This window comes from Pagrus pagrus (assembly GCF_965226575.1).
Source record: "Pagrus pagrus genome assembly, chromosome: 3".
NCBI lineage: Eukaryota > Metazoa > Chordata > Actinopteri > Spariformes > Sparidae > Pagrus > Pagrus pagrus.
Window position 1 is genome coordinate 14,749,082 of NC_140187.1, and position 22,848 is coordinate 14,771,929.

The window sequence follows — 22,848 nt, forward strand, 5'->3', positions numbered from 1 at the left end:
CCAGGTTTCAAGCCTCACGTGGGGCTTATTGTCCTGTTTTGTTTGAGCTGTTTTCCTGTAATTAGAGAAATTTGAAGTATTTCTTGTTTTTCTCTGTTGCGTCTATGTTAGACAAAACAACACTATACACTGTGAGAAGATATCAATTTATTGTTTGAATCAGAGACGCTACATCTCTGGTTCTATGAAGCCATTTCAAACAGGAGTGTTTCATGACTACTGGACTTTCATGTGAATTTGATAAAAGACTTTCATTTGTCAGGTTTTTAAATAAACAAAAAAGGGTTTCCTGGTTATTTTGGAACAAACACACCCAGCACTCACAGACAACTAGCCTCCTTAATTATTGTGGGCAAAAAACAAACGTGTTTCAGCTAGAAGTCATCATCGACGTGACCCAAAGCAGCATAAAATGACCATTTATGACAGCAGGTGAGTAACCTAACCTCACCTTATCTGTGAGCACTGGGGTTTTGTTTGTTCTGTTTGTTCATAGCCACTCCTGTTTTTCATTGTCTGGTTATGGCACCCATTAACAGGTCATTAAGAGAAATATATTGAAAGTGTTATATAATTTTTCATGTACTGTGATAGAGGATTTAATCCACATTGCCCTCCCGTAGGCCTTGATACCATGAAAGTAATCTACTTTTATCTATTGTACCGTGTGTAAATAGTGTTTTTTCAAATCAATTTGGGATCTCAAACTTCTGGAGACTTGGATTATGCCGGATGAGCTGTTTGGAGCAATTTTATGTTTACTTTCAGTAATTTTTTTTATTTTTTAAAACAAGTCCCCATCTACTTCAGTTGTTCAGGAGAACGCTGCAACACTGTTTTGCTGTGAAGCTCCAGAAATGTTAATGAACTATGAAACTTCACTTGACTTTCCATCAGCACCGGGACGAGAAGACTGCAACAAAATTTAAATTTTTTGTGAACTTATCCTTTGAAACATCTGCTCGCTAAACAGATATTCTTACTTTTTGTGCTGTTGCTCCGCTCGATTAACTGTTTGATGTGCTTTAACCGTCTTATTGTTTGTGCGTTGGACTTCTTGGACAGCAGCACTGACAGAGTGACTCATCCTGGTGAAATATGAAGTAAGTTTAATTGAATCATACCAACACATTGTGTTTACGCAGCACTCTCCAGACTGCTCACTTATGCATCCTGAACTCTGATAAATTACTCATTCTCTTTGTTGGCAGATGTTTGAGAATGTATTAAAGGTCCTCTCTGTGGTTTCGGGAAGAAATGTGAATCAGAAGAGAAAAATATTCATTGAGACATTTTCATGACTGAACAAACAAACCACACTCAAAGAAGAACACCATTTTAAACAGCTTTTTATATTTACAGGACGCATCTAAGGGCCCTTTGAGGACGTTATATCCTCCTGAGGGTGACTTGTTTTATTCAGTTATGGAAATTAATGTTTCTGAGTTTGTATGAATGCTTCATCAATATCATACATGAGCCAAAAAGTAAAACAACACAGCAACAACTCACCACAGGTTGAACATTTGATTGAAGAAAATATCAAAGCTAAGGACATTTAACCACCACATAACACCTAACAGCCATCATTTCCCTGCTTTTATTGACTTTCTCCTTTGCTATTCATGGACGCACAGATGGCACCAGCCTACAGGCCCATTACGCTCACACATGAATCTGAGCAAGGTACTTAATTGGCATGGTTTCATGTCAGGCTGCTGCAGTGTGGACAGGGCTGCAGGAGAGCAGAGCAGGGAGCCTCGTCGCCTACAAAAAACCCTCCTTGCTGATCATTGTTGGCTGCGTGTGTGTGTGTGTTGCACGGGTCTGACAGGGCTGCCTCTCCCAACTACGATCCGAGTTACAGAAGAGGCTTTCCGACTCAAGCCCTCCATCCGCCATTTTTCAGCAGATTGAAAGCAGGTAGAGCACAAAAAAGCACAAGTACCCGGTCAAATCAGAGCAGGTAAGTGCGCTTGTGAGTAGCCTGAAGCCACAAAAGAGAGGAAAAAGCAGCCTGCGACAGGCAGCAGCATCGAGGGGGGAGGAAGGCTGCGTGCAGCCACTTTACTCCGGCCAGCATCGGGGGGGAGAGGAAGGAGAGAGGACGGTTTGTCTAACAATAAACTGCATCCTCCTCCAGGCTGCACGGTGCACACAGCCGCTCATTTTTGCACGTCTTTGTCAACTTTAAGGAGGGTGAACTGAGGCAAAACGCTTTAAGATCCGCTTTTTTCTTTCACGCACAAGCACACATGCACACACCCACAATGAAATCTGTCCATTTGTTGCTTGAAGTTCAGCTAGAAGGGATTTAAACATGTCTGATCACAACTCCAGCACCAGCGGATTGTAGTCCAGCAAAAGAAAATGAGTTTAAAGTTGATGCTTTTATTGTCCTTGATTTTAAGAAAGGGATGTTAAAGCTTGAGCTCCACACATCTGTAGACACAAAGGTTTATTGTCTTAGCTTTGTCTATCTGCCTTTGAGATGGTAGCATCAGCATCAAATCAAGTAAAGGTCGTTAGTTTTAACAGATTTGCCAGTGAACCGTCTGGAATATGTGTGTGTGGGTTTTCTTGTGAATGAACTGAGTGTGATGTGTGAGCTCAGCCCCACAGGACACATGTCAGCTCATTGTGCTCCTGAACAATTGGCTTGTGTGTCAGCTGGGACAAAAAGCAACTTGCTAAAGCAAAGGAAGTGATGGAAAATCTGTTTTTTCCCTCAATGCAAGAAAGCTATAAGTTGATTCAGTGAATAGATGATGTTTGAGTTTTCTGATAATCGTCTGTCGTTTTCTGAGCAACCTTCAGTCTCTCAAACGTGAGGATTTGCTGATTTTTGTTTCCTTCCTCTCGTGTGCATTTTAAGAACTTGAATAAGGGAACGACACCTTTTGAAAATCCGTAGAGATCATTTGGCAGTCGTGACAAAGACATTTCATCCAGAATCTCCAACTCGCACTACGAGTGACACAACATGCACTGAAGCAAACATGTATAATATCTGTATGGCTCACAGTTGTTTTAGGACCTTTAGCCGTACCTGATGCTTACTTACTGAGCATAGTAAGTGCCTGTGATGGAAACATCTGTTTTTTTGTCAATGCAAGAAAGCTAAAAGTCCTTGAATGTATTTGGTTTGACTTCTCTGATCATCATTTTAGTCATTTTCTAAGCAAAATTCACTGATCCCAGTCCCTCAAGTGTGACGATTTGCTTATTTTTCTCTCTTGTGTACCATTGATAAATGAAATGATTGCATTTCAAGAACTTAAATAAAGTTTAGGTTAATTTCTTCCCCTAACTGGAATCTCCTGGTGCTGGAGTTGTGATCAGTCATTTTCAAATCCCTTTACCTTTAGTTCAAGTAAGCAAGAAAGCCAAGGTTGATTTATTGATGAGTTGATCAAGAGGAAATGTATTGACTTGATTGATAATGGTTTGATGAGGGTGTTCTGCTTTTCTCTCTTTTGTGCCACTGATAGATGAAAGTAGCAGCTGTCACATGCTTTTTCAAAAATTCATAAAGAAAATATCGTCTTTTATCTTGGCAGTACAACCACAGAGATCATTTGACGGTCGTGACAAAGACATTTCATCCAGAATTTCACAGCTCACAGTCTAAAAGATCTGAATGGCTGTGTTTGATGCTGCACCTTCTTACAGGGCTCATCTTTGGAGTTTTCTGAGAAGCTATTTAAATCATCACGTTGGGCTCTGGAAAGTTGTTGAGCACTGAATATTTTCTGGCATTTTATATGTATTAATCGTCAAAATAGTCTGCAAAGTAATCCACGATCATTATTGGAGCTTCCATTGAGGACACTGAGGTCGCATCCTCTGTAATCCTTTCTGGGATCGTAGGTGTTTTAGGAACCTGGAGTGAGTTTTGAGAAGAAATACAGTAAATATGACTAGTTTTAACCCAATAAATAAACAAATTCAGGATTGATCAGTGTTTATTTATGATGTGAGAAAATTCTCCATGTTTTTTTTCAACTGAAAGACCGACTGGATGATCTGAAAAAACTCTGTCACAATGCTGAAAATAGAAATGGACAAGCGGGGCGTTTTAAAAAAAATAAATAAATAATCAAAATAATAAAGAAATTGAGACTTAATAAATGGTCTCTGGCCAAATTTTTCTGGGAGATGGTGGACTTGGACTCAGTATTTCTAAAATCCTGGCTGCAGCCCTGTTCACAATGACTAATATTAGTTGCAGCCCTGTAAATAAGCCTGCATCAATTCACTTCCTATTTTCTGTATTTATGAACAAGGCTTCAAACTGCTGATACTGTTTTGTTTTTTTGGGGTCTTTTTTTATCAGTGGCTTATGAATATGCTCTCTACCTGTGGTTAAATTTGCATGCCGCAGCCTTCATGACTCCAACACATTCAGCTCTTTCAGAGACACCTCTCTCTTGTCCTGAATGTGGTCGGGTCAGAGCCACTATGAAAATAAGTCATGGTTGATGTTGGTTTTTTTTATCTGGTGTCGTGTTTCCGTTCTATGCAACAACAACAAAAAAAAAAACGTCAACACTTGCAATGAAAGTTGTATTAGACAGTTGACATTTCCCCCTCACTGAGATGCAGTTTGTAATGAGGCAACTTTGAGAGCATCCATTCAAGTGCCTCCTCTGCTCTGTATTACAGTCCATGTGACAATGCTCCATTAAGACCTGGTGCCCACTGTGTTGAGGAAACCTACCTGAGCAGGTAAAATATCTACAGTACTTCTTACAGTTAATCAAATGAGCATATTATCTATTGGTGTTAAACATGGCCTGCGTATTTATATTTTCCATTTTTCCCACAGAGTTTTGATTTTTTACATGTTCAATGTATTCTAGATCATGGCCATTACAGGAGGGACGGTGGAAACTCTAGACGAGGTTCCAGCTCATGTGTGGAAGGGTTTGCCTGACTGTTTGAGTCTCGGACCTTCGGCCATAAATCAAAGCCGTGTTGGTGAGTACATACGTGTCTGTTCTGTTCTAGGAAAGAGCAACTTTAACAGCACCTGTAAGACCATTAAAGGGGCTCTGTGTGGCAATTTGCAGCCATTTACACAAATGAATCGCCTTTTTATTGACCCTATGTGAGCAGATTGTAATGTGACATGAAAAATGAAACCCGCAAAAAGCCTGTGGACAAGTTGTTAAGTTGACTCAGTTCAGATTTTCCATGACAGTCCAAAGGATGTGACTTTATGTACGTTCTCGACTGTTTTCGTCTCTCCGTTCTGCTAACAGAGAGCAACAGTAGCTAACGTTAGTTCATGTTAGCGGACTCCATTTCTAGACTAACAACCAACTTTCAGCTCAACACAGATGTTCGACAAAGCCCCTTTTTAACATGTTGATTTCCCATTTGCACTTCATTGATGTATAACTTTTGAGATGACTTCCAAGCTGTGTTGGAAAATGGAGAACTTTTGACCCTCGGTTAACTTTGAACACATTTGAGGAGGATCTACTGGTGTAAACAAGAGCTAATATGAATGCTATGTCAAAAGGCTTACAGTGTATTATACCATGCCTCACTTAAGCTACTCATAAAAAGTAATGCTTTAGACTTTTCCTTATTCCACAGTCACCACAGAAGAGGTATGGGGACCATTGATGTTAATGTCAGATCAAATTTGATAAAGAAGAAAATGAAAAGTAAAAAATTACACAAGCAACATTACAATTAACCTTTAAAAACGTTTAAGGTTCACCATTGTTAAGTCAAACACAGTGTGCAGGACATCTGTTTTGGGCACCACTCTCCAAATTTCAACATATTTAATGTTCACAGAGTACAGCTTTGGCACACCTGAGGCTCGACAGGTGTGTAGGAGAAGACCATGCGCCGACAAAATCAGGGAAAGAACTCTCACTTCATTTGCAATTAAGTTTAATTACAACAATGTTTTGGTACTCAGACCTTCATCAGGTTATCTTACAAGACATATTTACAACACACAACATATTAGGTGCTAAAATATCATCTTAAATTTAGCTGCAGCAATTAGACTAATCAACTAATCAACATTGGTAAATTACTTCTCATGGCAGAAAATGCTGTGTTCTGCCTCTCAAATCATGAGATTTCCTGCTCTTCTCTGTTTTATATCATATTAAACTGAAAAACAACAAGACATTTTAAAGATGTCACCCAGGACTTTGAGAAACGGGGATGGACATTTTCCCCTATTTTCTAACATTTTATAGACCAAACAATAAATCAATGAATCCAGAAACTAATCGGCAGATTAATCGATAATGAGAATAATAGTGAGTTGCTACCTAAATCTCAAATGTAACTGCTATAAGATGTTTCTCCTCATTCATCTTTCAGGTGTCTGGGCCACGCAGGTCATTCCCAAAGGCAAGAGGTTTGGACCATTTGTTGGAGAGAAGAAGAAGCGGTCCCAGGTGACGAGTAATGTTTACATGTGGGAGGTACGTTACAGGCTGCTCCGCCGACTCGTTTCCCTGAATACTTACCTCAACGTTTGTAACAGTCGACGCAAACCTACAACGAGCCCGACTGCATTCTGCATCGAGTTTCAAGTTCAAAAGTTTATTTAAGTACAAAATGTGTCGTCACCTGTTAAAGTTTAATGACGCAACCGCTGTTATTGAGGAACATTACAAAGCCTTTGTTATTACATTGCTATGACAAATGCTGCTGCTCACTGGTTATTTATGTTTGAGGTGACCTCTTTTCACTGCTCCTGTCCAGGTCTCTTAGAGCGATGCATGTATTTTTAGAACGTCGTCTTTGTACCTGTGACCTGTAGGTTTATTTCCCTGCACGGGGCTGGATGTGCGTTGACGCTACAGACCCCATGAAGGGAAACTGGCTGCGATATGTGAACTGGGCACGCTCCAGTGACGAGCAGAATCTTTTCCCTCTGGAGATTAACAGAGCCATTTACTACAAAGTGTTAAAGGTAAGTCAAACACACATTCATAAAAGCCTGTAGGTGCTACAAGCCAGGGCTAATGGACTGAAATAAAGTGAACAAGAGGACAAATGAAAACTCTAAATGTTGTTATGATCTGACAAATAGAATTAGGTTAGCACATATGAAATATGAAACTTTTAAAATACTTCCTCTCATGTTTGTAAATCATTAGAAACGGGTTAATGAAATGTAGTCCAGTTCAACACCACCGCAAACTACCACTTCAGTTATAAACATATTGTTAAATTAACACCTCACTGATTCGATCACACCTGAGCACTATTATCTTTTTAAAGGTAGAATATATAGCTGATCACATTTAATTGTATAGGTGCACCTTATGAAGTGGCCACATGGACACATTTTACTTCTCTACATTTCACCGGAAGTCTTACTTGAGTAAAAGTCATCATATTTAAATATGACTTTGATAAAAGTAAAAGTAACACATATGAATACGAATCAAAATTACAAGTGATAGTAAAGTATACATATATTTACATGTATGTACACACTGTGTAGACTATGGGTTGACTGATCATCCGCCTAGCTGATTATTGGATCAGATATTCTGCATTTTTCAGATTATTGGAATCTGTATTTTTAAAAACTTTTTTTTTTTTCAGATTACTGATAAATAAATTAATATGAAAATGTGCTCTGATGCAGAATGCAATCTGTTATTATAAAAGTTAATTTCTAAATGTAGAGAGTAAAATGAACAATTTGGAGTGGAAGTATACAGTAGTAGAAAATGGAAATACAAGATGCAGTTTGATGTATTGTTTGTTTGACCCAGTTCATGTCATTCACCCACGACTAACGGACTGACTCTTGTGGTTATTGTGGTGTCAGACCCACGGTCTGGGCTATAGAGTATAACTTGTGCAAACTTCCTGCCATTTGAATAATCAATGAGTGAGGCAGACTAGACTGACATATTGAACTTGAACAACCCCTCTGCCCCTGCACTCTCTTTGTTACTGGGGGATGAAGAGGGGTGATGGCGTCCCTGCCCTCATTCCCCCTCCAATCACCTGCTGAGTACACGCAGCACAAAATCCTACTTAAACTGGCAAACGAGAAGTTTTCTGCTTCAACGTATCATATTGATTTAATGGATATAGAATAATGAAACAATCAGTGTTTTAAATTGGTTCCCTATAAATCTATAATACCATGAATAACCCATACCCCATAATAACTATACAATCTGGTCTGTTGCCACTTTAAAGGTGCACTGTGTAGTTTGGGGCAGGACATTTTAATCAGAAGGGAAAGATCTGAATAAACAAGCTGACCTTAAAGGACAACGCAGCTTCATCCTGTTTTACTTTGTTTATATGTGGCGGACCCTGCCACCTTTCTAGATTCAAACAGTGTTCTGGGGACCTTATTATCATCTGAGAACAGCTTGTTTATTCAGTTATGAAAAAAATTAATATTTCCGAGTTTTTATTATTACCTCATTTATATTGTAAATATTGAAATTCCAACTTTGAATTTCTTCTCCAAAACTACATACTGTAGTGGCCCCTTAAGTGCAGTACTTTAGTAAATATACTTAGATACATTACATCACTGCATATTACATTAGCTGTTCTAGTAGTATTTGCATTGTTATCGGTGATTCTGACCTCGAAGTGACTTATTGGATCAAGGCAAAATTTGAGGGGTTGTCCAGCCCTAATTCTGAGTGCAGGTCTTTCATATGGTTACGATTGGGGGTCGACTGATATCCCTTTTTTAGGGCTGATACCGAAACCAAGGAGACTGAAAACTGATACTTGGGACCGATATTCAATTTTCAGTTTCTTTGTGTCAACATTTCAAACAACCAGTGATGAAATAAACCTTATTACAATTTACTTAAGTACAATTTCCAGGTACTTTACTTGAGTACTCTGATTTTCTGCTACTTTATACGTCCTCTCCACTACATTTTATTTTCATTTAATTTGATAGATTTAGTTGCTAGTTACTTTGCAGATTCAGATTACTCAGTGTTTATAAGCTATTAACTGTGAAGTGTTAACAATCAGATACTGTTGACGTGTGTGAGAGGATGCTGCATCACAGAGAGACACACCCGCTTCCGTTTGGCCCCGTGGGACCTCATTACGGAAAAACTTTGAATGGTAGTGAGTGGAGAAAGACAAATAATGTTTTGATCCTGTTTGAATTGTGCCATGAACTACACATATGATGATTGTGAATTTAAAAGTTATTTAAAAGATATTTTTAAGAAAGTGACAATTTGTCATAATTAAATTAAAATATCATCTAGTTTTGCGTGAAACCGCTCAGTGAACTACATCGTCTGCTCAAAAGATGTATAACACCAACATGGGTGTCGCCTCGACACAGAAAAAGTCCTACCTAAGGTTAAAATCACAATAAATCTGGCCATATTGACAATGCCGTGCTGTGAAAGGGTAGTTTGTCAGTTCTGTGAGCTGCTAATATTCAGGACCAGCTCTACAATGTTTAAGTTACAGGTTGTGGTGACCGTTCAATGAGACGATGTCACTAACGCGACTGGTTTTTTTTTGTTTTTTTAAATAATTACATACTCTCAGTCTTATATTTCATTAGTTTTGAGACAAACTACAACTTTCAAAACATCATATGTGTAATTCATGGCACAACTCCGTTCACTACAGCCAAAGTAGCACATTTTATCAGCAATCTGATAAAGGGGAAAAATGCTGAATATCAGCCCAATAATCGGTCTATCCCTGGTTACGATGGCACTTTTGCTTAAGAGAAGGATCTGAACACTTCTTCCACCACTGGGTAAAATTGTCTCAACATGCATGCATCATTTCTGGTATGTTTTTTTTTTTTTATGAAGCTCAACACCCGTTTAGATTCATGCAAACAAAAGTGTTTAACCTGCCTCATTGATTGGAGGATTTACTGCAGTCTGGAGAAAACACTGTCAAATTCCATACACCCCCCCTCCAACCTCGAGACAGATAAGATGCACAGTGGCCCAAATATCCCCCCTTGCCTCTCAGCAAGCCGGGCTCTGATTGGTGGCCGACCTCATCTCTCATTGTTGCAGCCTATCGGGCCGGGAGAGGAGCTGCTGGTGTGGTACACTGTGGAAGACAACCCCGAGATAACAGCTGCACTGGAGGAAGAAAGAGCCAGCAGTCTGAACAGGAAAAATTCACCCAGGGCGAAGCGAGGTGAGGCCTTACTTTAAACTCAAAGATGACACTCCTGCTCGGCTTTAATCCCCGACGTGTGTGCGTCTCGCGCGCCCCGCTAAATTAGCTTTGAGTCGATTTCTTTGCAGCTCAGTCGAAGTTGTAACTGGCGAGCTAGCTAGCTACAAATGAAGGAAGGCTAGTGGAAGCTAGCGCTGGCGATGTGTGGGGCTTTTCTCTACTTTCATACCCGACCTGAAACTCGTCGCTGCGGGCAGATTTGGCTCTAAATAACGACCAGGAAGCTCACCCGTCTCCGTAAAACACCCGAGTTTAGCTGTTAAACGAGCATTTGAGCAACTTTTTAGCAGCTTTTCCTCCTCTGGGTCCTGACGTTGTCGAGGATGTGACCTTCCTTGAGTTCCTAAAGCATGAAAGCCATCCATCGGCGAGCCTCTCTTACTTGGTGATGGCCTAGCAGGTTAGCTAACTAGCCAGCTTCCCTATTCAAATGTGGGCTAATTACAGCGCAGGTGTTGGATAACAACCTAAAATATGGCTGTTGTATCTCGTGGATAGTGTTTAAATTTACCTATAACGTCGCTGTGGGTCCAGAATAACCAGTTCATCGAGTTGACAGACTTGGTGTTGCATGCTAGCATGATGCTAAACGGCTAGGTCTGAACGCACGGACATCCCGGTGTACAGGAGCAGATAGCAAACTGCCTGGAGTGAATTATTATTAAAAACCGATCATATCGATAATATGGAAACACAGTTAACACGGTGGCAGGCATTGTAATAGGTAGGACTAGCGTTATATAGTGTTACAGCCTGATAATAGTCGAGACATCAGAACAAAACCCATTCAACTAAAATTACAGAAATGTCACCTTTTTAGTTGATTATGTCTCCAATAAATACATGATAACTGAAGTTAAGGGTGTGTTATTGATTAATTGCTGGAAACAACTGGGCAGCGTGTCATAATTACATCTGTCAGTGTGAACTTTGGACACAGTGTCCAAATGTTTTGGACCATGTGGGACCACAGAGATGAGAGCTAATAGATAAAAATGTATATATTCTGTGTCTGCTATCTGATCTCAACTGTTGTGGTTTGTTTATGACACTTATTGTTTCACCCGTCTATCTTAAATATTTGGCATGATGGATAAGCGACACTATGTAGTGTGCAGTAATGTATGGTTATGAAACCTTGGGTAATAACACAAGAATAGGATGCTTGGATGCTTACAAATGTACTTTAGGGGCGCTGACTGATTATTTATATGTAGTTAAGTTGACATATAAATAAAGGCATCATTCAGGAAGTCAAATCCATCCCTGCAACTCCAAACATGCCTGTGAAATGAGGCAGAAAACAAATAAGAGCTGTGTGAGCCATATCTATTGAGTTTGTCTTTTTGAAAGGTTGTCGTTTTACAAGCTTTGTTCAAAAAATTGTTTTTGTTGTTGTTGTCTTTTTGTAATTTCTTACAAGAAAAGCCTGTTACATTATCTGTGTAACCCTACAGGCAATAACCTCTTGCACATCATCTCTCTGTACTGCAGTGTGGTGGCTTTTGGCAGCCCTGTACTGCACTGCAAAGTCAGCCTTAGTGAAGATAGCTAACATATCCTGCTAGCCTCATTTTAATATCAAGCACCATGCATGATACCTAATGGATGTATGCCAAAGTCGGTGTGCTTGCACATAAAATGAAAGAACAGGCTCACGCTCCTAAATGCTATTGCAGTGAGATACTCAAAATGTTTGTGAAGTTGTGTTACTGCTGTAGACCATGCTGGTCAGATGACTGACCTGCAGCATGTGTTTGCCTGGTATGAATTAGGCTTTGTAGGCCAGGTCAGATGACCTTGTTGACACACTCCAATGATGAGGAAGTGCCAGCGAAGCCTCTTGAGTTAGACAAGGCTTAGAAGTTAGACATAGTGTCATGCTATTAACTACCTGAGACTTGATTTATCTTATTTATCAGTTACCTTATTTAAATTACAAATGCATGAAAAAGCACATCATTTTGAAAGCCTCGTGAGGCTGCAAGGTCAACTCATTCAGAGCTCCACACAAACTTCCTCTTCCTCCTCACTCACAGCACTTATACTCCCTACTAGGAATAGACGATTATCATCAGGGCTGATATTCAGCATTTTTCCGATTATTGTTAGCAGTGTTTTGTTTCTGATTGGCAATAAAATAATACATTTATTAATGTTCAACTTTAACTCTGAAGCAGCATCCTTTCTCTGTCTGCAACCCAACAATAATATTATCAATTTTTACATTTTTATTCTATTATGTAGTTTTATGACTTCTGCCGGCCTCTCTTGATGCAGTCTTTTGTTTACACATCAATGTCACCATCATTCATGAAGGACAGATAAGTGGAATCCTTTATCTTTTCTCTGGTCATCTTCAGTGATAACTCCCACGAGCTGTGCACATGCTTTGTTATTGCTAAATGTCCCATTCACTTGTTGTTATTTAACAGTTCAATGTGACCCTTGAATTTAGTGAATGGCAGCTCTTCCTTCGCAATGTGAAAGGTATTCCTCCTATTGTCATTTCGGCAGACTTAATGCAAAATAGATTCCTCCCTTCAAAATGCTTCTGCAGAGGTGCTGTGAGTGTTTCATGTTTAAAGTTTGAGGTCAAGTCAGAAAATGTAGTTTTACTTGCAAATGTTGGGCCCCACTGAGAGCAGTACACACAATACATGTGATCCTTTCTCTGCAATATCTCAGCCACGTAAATGCCGTGAGCCATACCTGTCAGACAGAGTAGGCCTGTGACATTTTCCACACAAGATCACGAGCTGATTTCTTGTTTGAATTGTCCTCATCAGAAATTTGGGACTGTAGTAGCACAGGAAGGTCTGAATGATCTTTTCTTTTGAATAATTATTTGACATTTCTTTTCATTGACACCAAAGGGCTAAGCGAGAGCAAGCTATGTGGTTAGTAGAATTTGTTTACAAGAAATAACAAAGCCTGCTATTTGGTCAAAAATGTGTGTTTTTAAAAAAAAAAAAAAAAAAAAACGACTGAGGATTCAGCTCATTAAATACTTGTTGGAAAAACCTAGCTGGTTAAAAATGCAAGGATATACTCACTATACTGGTTTTCTACACTTTTTATACACATTTTTAAGCCTGTGTTTGCTTTCTATTGAGCCTGTTAAAAAGTGATGGGTGTGTTTGTACTTGCAGCTAGAAGAAAGCTGCTGGAGAGAGCCAGACAGGCTGGTTTGGTTGGATTCAAGAAAACGAGTGTAACCAAACCTACTGTCGAGGAAATGTGGGATGGGAGAGAAGGTACGTTTACTTGTTATGGATAACCAGCATATCACCCAATCTTTCATTGAAATTCCTGACAAAAAGGCATAATTTGACACTTGTGATAAATTGTTTACAGGTCTGAAGGAGGAGGATGAGAGGTCCTCAACCTTAGGGCCCTCACAGGAACTCCAGGAAACCCATCCCATGGGAAGCACTGACCATAGACATGTGGACAGGTCAGCAGTGATGACAGACAGGGGAAATGGGGAGGAGGAGGAGGAAGAAGAGGAGGAGGAAGAAGAGGAGGAGGATAATGATGATTTGGAGGAACCAAGTGAAGTACAGCAACAAACTGCTCAGTATTCAGCTGCAGTTGGTTTCATGCAAAATAAGCAGCCTGGACCATCGCTGACCCGTGGTGAAGAAAGCCATAAGGATTTGCTTGGAAAGTTGGAGTCTTCCTCGCTTGCAGGGCAAGAACCAGAGGTTGATCCTGATCCTGATCTTGACCTTGACCCTGATCCCGATGGTGACCTAGAGGGTGATCCCCACGGAGAGTCATATCCCTGTCAGCACTGTGAGCGCCACTTCTCTACCAGGCAGGGTCTGGAACGTCACAATCACATTCATGCCATCACTAACCAGCAAGCACAACTGTTCAAGTGCCGCTACTGCAGTAAATCCTTTGGCTCACAGGTGGGGCGGCGGCGGCATGAGAGAAGGCATGAGAGTGGGCCTAAGAAAAGGCCTGGCTCTCTGGCTGGGACCGCCACTCTACTCAGTCCTGTGGTGCAGACTGACGCTTCAAGTCCTGACTGCACCAGCCCAACTAGTCACTACATAGCCATAGGGTCCCAGTTTACAGGAGGACCTCTGCACAACTCTGAGATGCAGAGAAAGGAGTTGGGGCCTCATTCAGACCGTCCCTTTATATTGGATGAAAATGGGGAGTCTAAGGAACTCCATCCCTGCAAGTACTGTAATAAAGCATTTGGCACACACACCAACATGCGCCGGCACCAACGCAGAATACACGAGCGGCACTTGTTACCAAAAGGAGTTCGCAGGAAAGGCATGCTGCTGCAAGAGGCATCCGTGCAGCAGCAGCTGCCCGATGAGTCCCCCAGCACCAGCCCTCCACCCGTCTACGTGCCCAGTGCGGACACAGAAGATGAGGCAGACAGGGACGATTACGCAGTTGACATATCCAAAAACATCTCTGAGAATCTGAGCTTCTACATTGACGGCAAGATTGTGTCCACCAGTTCGGTGAGCAGCTGTGAGGTGATCGAGGTGGACTCCAGATCTGCAGCACTGTTTGGTCTGGACACCGTCATCATCAGCCCAAATCAGATCAGTCAGGCACTGAAGGTGGAGGGTAGGACGAGTGCTGCAAAGCAAGTCTCCAACATTGGTCAGCCGGCAGCAAAACGAAGAACATCTACACCCCCACTTGTTCCCAGCCTTAAAATGGAGACCGAAACAGCATCTTTTACACCCCCTTCATCATCTTCATCCTCTACATCTTCCTCATCTAACTTGTTAGTGGGAGGGCTGTTCCAACAAGCTGCAGATTCGTCAGCATTTCAACGAGAGAAAACTGTTTACCTCTCACCAAAGCTCAAACAGCTCCTTCAGACACAGGACATTCAAAAATCAACCATTGCTTTAATAACAGAAAGCCATAGACTGGCCTCGCCACTGTCAGTCACGCCACTGCAGGGGGCTTCAGGCAGGTTTAAAAGAAGGACAGCCTCGCCCCCGTCTTCTCCACAGCTCAGTCCTGCATGTAAAACAGAGAGCAGCAAAGCAGAGGTGGTGAGCCCGTACACCCTTAAGGTGCCAAAGCTGGAAAGCCGCAGCGCATCACCTCCTGGGAGCCTTGATGATAAGGAAGATGGAGACAGCCTGAACCTTTCTGGAAATAATATGCATGGCCAAACATCTTCTAATAGCGGCGGAAACTCCTGTAATCAGCAGCCCTTGGATCTGTCAAACTCTGTCAGTAGGAGGAGTGACAGCTTGAACAAGGTGCTTGGGGATTCAGCTCTTGATTTAAGCTTGCATCGTAAGAGCAATGCCGAGCCAGAGTTAAAGGCAAGTCCAGCACCACAGCCACTGATAAAAAAGAGAAAGCCTAACACCAGCATGCTTGAGAAGGTGCTGATGAATGAGTATGTAGGTCTACCTTTGCCAGGAGAGGAGGGCCCTGCGGCATTGGCAAGTCTTAGTTGTTTTCATTCTCGGTCTCCAAATGTTGCATCAGAGTCGGCCAACCCATCTCCGCCCCCTTTGACCCCTGTCACCTTGAACCCCTCTTCCCCCGGTTCCTCCAGTGTGACATCCCCAACCCCGCCTCCCCCTGTACTACCTACCATACCCTCTCCACCGACTATGCCTAGCTCTCCTCTTTCTCAGCCTTCTGACTCCTCTGCACTGAGACCTCTTCCTGTCCTCTCGCCAAAAATGTCTCCAAGATCAGTTGAATGCAAGTCACCGTCAGACTCTGAGGAGATTTTCTCAGCTGAACAAAATGAAGACGAGGAAGACAACCACATCCCTGAGCCACTGGACTCCCCGAAGACTCCACTTAAAGATCCCGATAATTTTTCACCACCATCAAGCCCTCCTGAACCGGAATCAGTAGGTCTTCCCACTACAGAAGATCTTTCTCTAGCTACTACTCGCAACAGTCTGCTAAATGGCAAAATGAACCAAAACCTTGACTCGGTAACAGAGAAATCTCTTGCTGCTCTCTCATCGCAGCCAGAATCCTCATCTCCCTCATCATCTCCTCCTCCTGCATCACATGATCCGCCCCAGCCACTGCTTTCATCATCCCTCCCTCAGATTAAGATAAAAGAAGAGCCTCAGCACTGCGTAGATGAGCTGTCGGTCATGAATCATGCACCTCAGGATGGCGTGGAGTCTTCACCTCACCGTGCTGCTCCTGCAAAACCCTCTGATAAAATCTCTGAGGCGGAGGAAGTCGACTCGACCTACTGCAAGACTTTCGTGTGCAATGTCTGCGAGGAGCCGTTCAACTCCATCAAAGAGCTCAGCGGACATATCTCGGAGCACGCTGTCGATTGGCCCTTCAAGTGTGAATTCTGTGTGCAGCTGTTCGGTGACGCCCCAGCCCTGCTGGCTCACCGGTCAACACTACACGGGGTGGGCAGAATCTTTGTGTGCTCAGTTTGTTCCAAGGAGTTTGCATTTCTCTGTAACCTCCAGCAGCACCAAAAGGATCTGCATCCGAACGAGACATGTTCACATACAACTGTGGAGAGTGGCAAGCTGAGGCCACAGAACTACACAGATCCATCCCGAGCCAAAGAGGAAAGCAGTCTCTCATCACCAGCGCCAGAGACAACTGATGGAGCAGCTCCACACAATGACTCTGATTTAGCAAAAGAAGAGTGTGATGTTAATGGTAATGATGCAGAGGAAGGGGCAGAGGCAGAGGCAGAGGCAGAGACAGAGGACCCCAACGAAGAGCTGTACACTACAATAAAGATCATGGCCTCAGAAGGAGCGAAGCCTAAAGTCCCTGATGTCCGCCTTGGCATTAATCAACACTACCCCAGTTATAAACCACCACCTTTTCCTTATCATAGCCGTTCCCATGCTGGCTCTGTGGCCTCGGCTACTAACTTCACCACCCACAACATACCACAAACTTTCAGCACTGCCATTCGCTGCACCAAGTGTGGCAACAGCTTTGACAACATGCCCGAACTGCACCAGCACATCCTGGCCTGTGCCAATGCTAGTGATAAGAAGCGTTACACCCCCAAGAAAAACCCCATCCCCCTCAAGCAAATAGTGAAGAGTCCGAATGGAGTGGTGTCACCCTCAGCTGCTGCTGCAGGCCATAGTGCTTTCCGTAGAATGGGTCAGCCAAAGAGACTTAACTTTAATCAAGATACCGGTAAAACAAAAATGAGTGCCCTCAGTAAGAAGAAAAACCAGCTTGTCCAGAAGGCTATTTCACAGAGAAATAAAGCTGCCACTTTTTCAAAGAAGGCTTCTGTTAAGGTTGAGGAAGAACAGCCCTCTAATGTCTGCCCCCACTGCAGTCGGGAGTTTACTTACCCTGCAAGTCTCAGTAAACATATGGCAGTCAGCTGTCCCATGAAACCTGTTGTTAAAAAGGGCAGAAAAGGTCTCACAGAGGTGAAAAAAGAGGCAGTTTCTGCGGTAGATAAAAACATGAATCTTAGAAAGACAGAGACCGGGCCTAAACCTCTGGGAAAGACCCGAGCTCGTAGCTCTGGAGCAGCAGACCCTGAACCCTCCCAGCCAAGCAAAGGAAAAACTGCTGCTACAGTGGGCCGACTCAAGAGGCCCGCCTCGTTCCCAGTACCAGTTTCTGCTAGCAAAAAAACTAAGAAGGGCCATGCTCAGTCTCTACCTCCCACCCCTTCAGCCCCGGACACTCCCAGTGACACTGCACAACCACGGCCTGCCATGAGAATGCAGCGTATGGGCAAAGAGGCAGCACCCAAAAGATTAGCAGAGGCTAAATCACCACCACCACAACAGCAGAAGAAAGAGGAGCGGTTCTCCCTTCGAACACGGGACAGAGTAGGTGGTCCAGTCACGAGGAGCTTACAGAAGCCCAACACAGCTCCTTCTGCTGAGGTGAAAACTGAGGAACCACCGATTCAAGAGCCAAAAGAGACTCAGGTGAGATATTGTTTCTCTTTTGTTGTGTTTTGGTCTATCTTGATTGGGATGGGATCAGTAAATTGGCTGCGCTATTTTTTTTAGCATATTACAGCCCTCACATGTGTGTATAGATGGTCATAGGTTTTTAAATGTGAGAATTTGGTGCTTTTCTTTGTCATTATTGTTAACTACTGTAAATATCACCTGGGTTATTGACTGTTGTTTGGACAAAGCAAGACACTCACTCAGTGACCTCACCTTGATCTCTAGGAAAATCGTGATGAATACTTGAAATGTTTAATTTTTTTTACAGACCTTACAATTAATTAAAAATTTGCTTTATTCATGTTTTATTTAGTTTAAATTCATGTGTCCTATTCCTTTTATGAAACGGGATGTTAAGATTACTGCCTGACTGAAACTGGATTTTTGAGGCAGAAAACGATTTTAATATCTGAGAGCTTTATGAAAAATCAAAGCCAATATTCACTTTTTTGCAGCACATCCACACATCATTACTTCCATGAAAGCAATTTGGATGTATTATTGTTTATTTATCAGCTATAATTAAACCCATATTTATTGTGTATCTTTAACGACAATTCTTATATTCATGTTACTATGCACTATTGAAAACATAATTATGAATATTATTTTCCATATCTGCCAATAGATCCCTCTAAATAAACAATTCCAAAAAAGGCTTGGATATCACAAAAATCAACTGCCTCAAAGCTTTAAACAGGGCTGGTTTTTATTTAGCTCATTAACATTTTGGACGGATGTGGTTTTGAATATTGGCTTAGATTTGTTTTATAAAGCTCTCAAATATTGAAATTGGTATCTGCCTCAAAAATCCAGTTTCAGTCGGGCTGTTATCTTAAAATCCTGTACACATGGATTTTAAATGAATGAAAAATGAATATAGCACAAATGCCATTTTTTATGTTTTCTTTTTTGTGATATTACGAGCAGATCACACAGCTCTAGGGCAGCAATTACCATGTTATTTTTTAGTTTCGGTTTTTCTGACAATTATTTTCTCAATTGATTGTTAGGTCTGTAAAAACAATGAAAACAATAAAAATGGCCATCACAAATTTCTTAGAGCTCAAAGTGAAGTCATTAAAATTTCTTGTGTTGTCCAACATGCAGTCCAAAACCCAAAGATGTTTAGATAACAATAATGTGAAGACAACACGCCAAATTCTCACATTTAAAAACGTATTACCATCAAATTTGTGCCAGTAAGTGATGCAGATGCCAATCAACTAATTGATGAATTGACTTACCAACGCTGTCCTGTGTTGCTCACCTCGTGTGTCGTATGTGTTACAGGAGGTGCTGATGAATTGAGCCATGTGGACTTTGTTGAGCTCTTTTTCCTGGGAATACGGTGCTCACCTCTCAGGCAACGCTCCGGACTAATCAAGGCATTGACAGCACTGAGGTCGATCTTTTGGTGATTGGCTCGTTCACTCAGAACAAGTGAAGTCTGCTTATCTCGACTGCCTTCTGCTGGATTTAAGGAGGGAACTCTTTTATCTTCCATCTGTGTTATGAACTGTACTGAGCCTCGATTTTTAGCCAGCCTTGCAAAAAAAAAAAGGAAAAAGAAACTATAAATGACAATTAGTTAATATATACAAAATGAGTCATTACTTGACCCAAAACAGTAACATTAGGGCTCCGTTATGTTGGGAAGCTGATCTATTGCAAATGGCAATCATGTATCAGTTAGGGTTAGGGCAACTTGTTTATTCTTTCGTTCCGTTTTTTCCCCATTTGGTTGTTTAGATTTTTTGATGTTTCCAGAGTCTCTTAATGCATGTGCTGAATAGAGTATAAACTAGATTATGCCAATTTCCATGTCTCCTCCAACAGGCACCTACTTCAGTTAATACATGATTTGCAAAGTATGTATGTTTTGATTTAAATTCCTGTAGTCATTATATTGTAGAATATAATCTTATTGGCATATTTTTGTTTGGGAAACAAAAATGAAAATGGCAGTTTGTTTACTGCAACAATTGGTCCTCAGGAACACTGTATATGTGTGTGGTAAGTATGTGTATGGTTGGATGTGTGGCCTGACAGCTATTCCTTTGGTCTAAATCTCAACTATGTCTCATGTTTTTACTTGCCGACTATTTTTGTTTATCTGACGTTAGCAGGTAATTCCAGTTGTAAAATGATGGGAATTATGTTGTAGTCTCCTTAAAATAATGTCCGTCTTGAAAAGAATTTTGTAATATCACTCATTCAGCCCAGTGTTCATACAGCACTTTAAAAACAAACTGCCAAGATTTCGAGCTGGATCAGTAAGATTGGCTTAATTAAACGTTGAGTAAATGGAATGTATTCAGGTCTGTTGCACTTTGCAGACCTTTTACAGCCTTTCCGTCACTTAATTGGTTGTCTCCGTTCAGCATTTAGACACATAAAAATGACACATGAACCAACAAAAATGCATGATTATTACTCAAATCCTCAAATGAATGGAATGCCGCAGTGTTCTGTATTTCTTTTGTCCGTTGTAAGAGGACGCGTGAAAAGTTGTTTCATGTGTCGTTTTTCTTTCAAGAGCCATGCCACCGAAACGTAACTGAAAGGACAAAATCACCTGTTTTCTGTGATACATTTACCAAGACTACCAATGAAAAGCTTCTCATTTTTCAGTGTCATGCCCCCACACCTTTTCACTCTCGACAATATCCAGTTGCGTGACGGAGATAGCAGGCAGTGCTTAAACGCTTGTAGCATGTTATGGGAACGTAAATTGAACAATATGATTTGAAGCTAATTTATATTTCCACGAGAAATCTTCATGTTTTGCCTTTCAGCATCAAGATTATGTATTTAAGGATGAACAAAGACAAAAATCCCGAATGACCTCAAGTTAAACATTGCTGTAATTGACATAATAAAAAAAGTTTTTCAATTTGTGTAATGTGTTCTTTTGTTTTTGCTTGTGTTCAGGATGTGGGTATAAACAGATAGGAAATGGGAAATTGAATGGGAGGAAATGGTCTTTTATGGTAATTTAACATTGAATTTATTTTCCACCTATTACATTTTTATCCTTAATGGGAAAAAAGGCTTCGAGTTAATGATTTAATGTCTTATGTATTTCTACTTTGTAATAGTTAATTTGTTATGTAAACATCAAGAATTATTTCTTGGCTGTGGAGAGTGAATATGTGATTAACTGCACTTAAAAGTGGGTCTGACTCCTTGCAGGCTATTTTATTCACTGAAACTTTTTTTATGTATCTATAATGAATGTCCCTGTCATTGCAGCTGTAATAAAGTTTCCCACATTACATTTGCTGATTGCCCTCTCCACTTACAGCCTGTCAGGGCCCTGCTGGATTATGAAAAAGTTTCCATTTTATTTGAATTTGATAGAAGGTGGTACTTAACATAAATCAGATATGAAGTTGCAGACTTTTCTCCGTAGGTCAGAAAGCTGCTACCAGGCAGGCCATGGCCATCGTCGCTTTGCTAGTTGCTCTGAGATCTGTATCTATTTTGGGAGCGGTGCACTTGTCAGGGAGGTTGATATGTGAGTCATACAGCACCTTAAATTCTTCGGCTGTGTAGCTTCGACATGGAAAAGGGAGCAAATTGTGTAACAGCAGGTGGTTTGTTACTCAGATTTTTGCTTGCAGAGCTTTACGAGGAGATCACAGTTAAAGGGAAAGTTTTTTTTAATCAATTATCAAATCAGTTATACTTTGAACAACTTAATCATGTAAAATGTGACTTTCACATTTATATTTATTGGCTCAGGACCAAATTGTAGCTAAGTGTCTTCTTGCTTTATCTTTAGTTTCTATGCATAAGGCCACTATCATATATTACGGTCATAAATCACAGGAGAGCCAATGTCACGAAGGCAATAAAACTATGACTTATTCTGTATTATGCATTATTATTCTTAACAATTCTGTGTAACATTTTTGTGATACTCTGGCAGCATCTCATTTATTATGTTTTGCATAAAGTAAAAATAGGGTGACATGCAGCAAAGGGCCACAGGTCGGACTTGAGCCCCAGGCCGCTGCAGCAAGGACAAGGCCTCTGCACATGGGACGTCTGCTCCACCAACTGAGCTAATGGGCGCCCCAAAGTACACATTCTTGTTTTAATTCCTTATCACAACTATTCTAAAACTATTAAGTTCATTCCTGTGACAGATATAGTGTACATGTTTCTTTATGTTTGACCTTACCCTTGGTCATACTGACATCCTCTTATTTCAAACAGCCTCTGAATGCAGTTAGGAAGCAAGTTATTTTGAGCATCGTTCATTATCCGTGCAGTTTTAAAATCAACTAGATCACCACATTTTAAAGCATTTAAGTTAATGCAACATTTTGTAGAAATTGGCATTTTGTGCAATTTGGTGCAAAGTTATAACATGTTGCTTTAATAAATAGTGCACAGAAAAAACAGAAAAAAACAACATCCCACAAAACTGGAAAAAAAACATAAAATCAAACCTATAAACACATAAAAGAAATACTCTCATCCACAGGGTGAACATTGTAAGTACAAACAGTATTTAGAAATAAACTGGACAAAAAAATACTAAAGCATAATTCACAACGATGAAGTTATTAAATAATGTGAAAAAAACTGGAAGCGTATTAAATGGATTATGCAATTATCTTTAAAGATTTTTTAACACTGTAATTTATGTTTGAAAGTAGTCTGACCACACGAAGTAACATTTCAGAATCATTCTGAT

General features: G+C 40.9%; 1 protein-coding gene across 2 annotated transcripts; it reads left to right on the top strand.

Annotated features, from left to right (window-relative positions):
• Positions 1 to 1,816: 1,816 nt before the first annotated feature.
• On the top strand, positions 1,817 to 21,036 carry prdm2b (PR domain containing 2, with ZNF domain b). Of its 2 annotated transcripts, none has more exons than XM_084349987.1 (9): positions 1,817 to 1,966; positions 4,666 to 4,728; positions 4,863 to 4,980; positions 6,355 to 6,458; positions 6,800 to 6,952; positions 10,035 to 10,161; positions 13,356 to 13,460; positions 13,561 to 18,113; positions 19,434 to 21,036. In XM_084349987.1, the coding sequence occupies exons 3-9, from the start codon at positions 4,866 to 4,868 to the stop codon at positions 19,449 to 19,451; spliced, it is 5,175 nt and encodes a 1,724-aa protein (XP_084206113.1). In that variant the 5' UTR covers positions 1,817 to 1,966; positions 4,666 to 4,728; positions 4,863 to 4,865; the 3' UTR covers positions 19,452 to 21,036. The 2 variants fall into 2 exon arrangements, with proteins under 2 accessions (XP_084206113.1, XP_084206112.1); XM_084349986.1 differs by having other exon boundaries at positions 1,817 to 1,923.
• Positions 21,037 to 22,848: the final 1,812 nt, after the last annotated feature.

Excerpts from the sequence above, each read along its gene's own strand:
- prdm2b (XM_084349987.1), top strand. The coding sequence starts at position 4,866 with ATGGCCATTACAGGAGGGACGGTGGAAACTCTAGACGAGGTTCCAGCT. Across the intron at positions 6,459-6,799 it reads GTAATGTTTACATGTGGGAG|GTTTATTTCCCTGCACGGGG; the intron begins GTACGTTACAGG and ends TGTGACCTGTAG. Across the intron at positions 13,461-13,560 it reads AATGTGGGATGGGAGAGAAG|GTCTGAAGGAGGAGGATGAG; the intron begins GTACGTTTACTT and ends AATTGTTTACAG.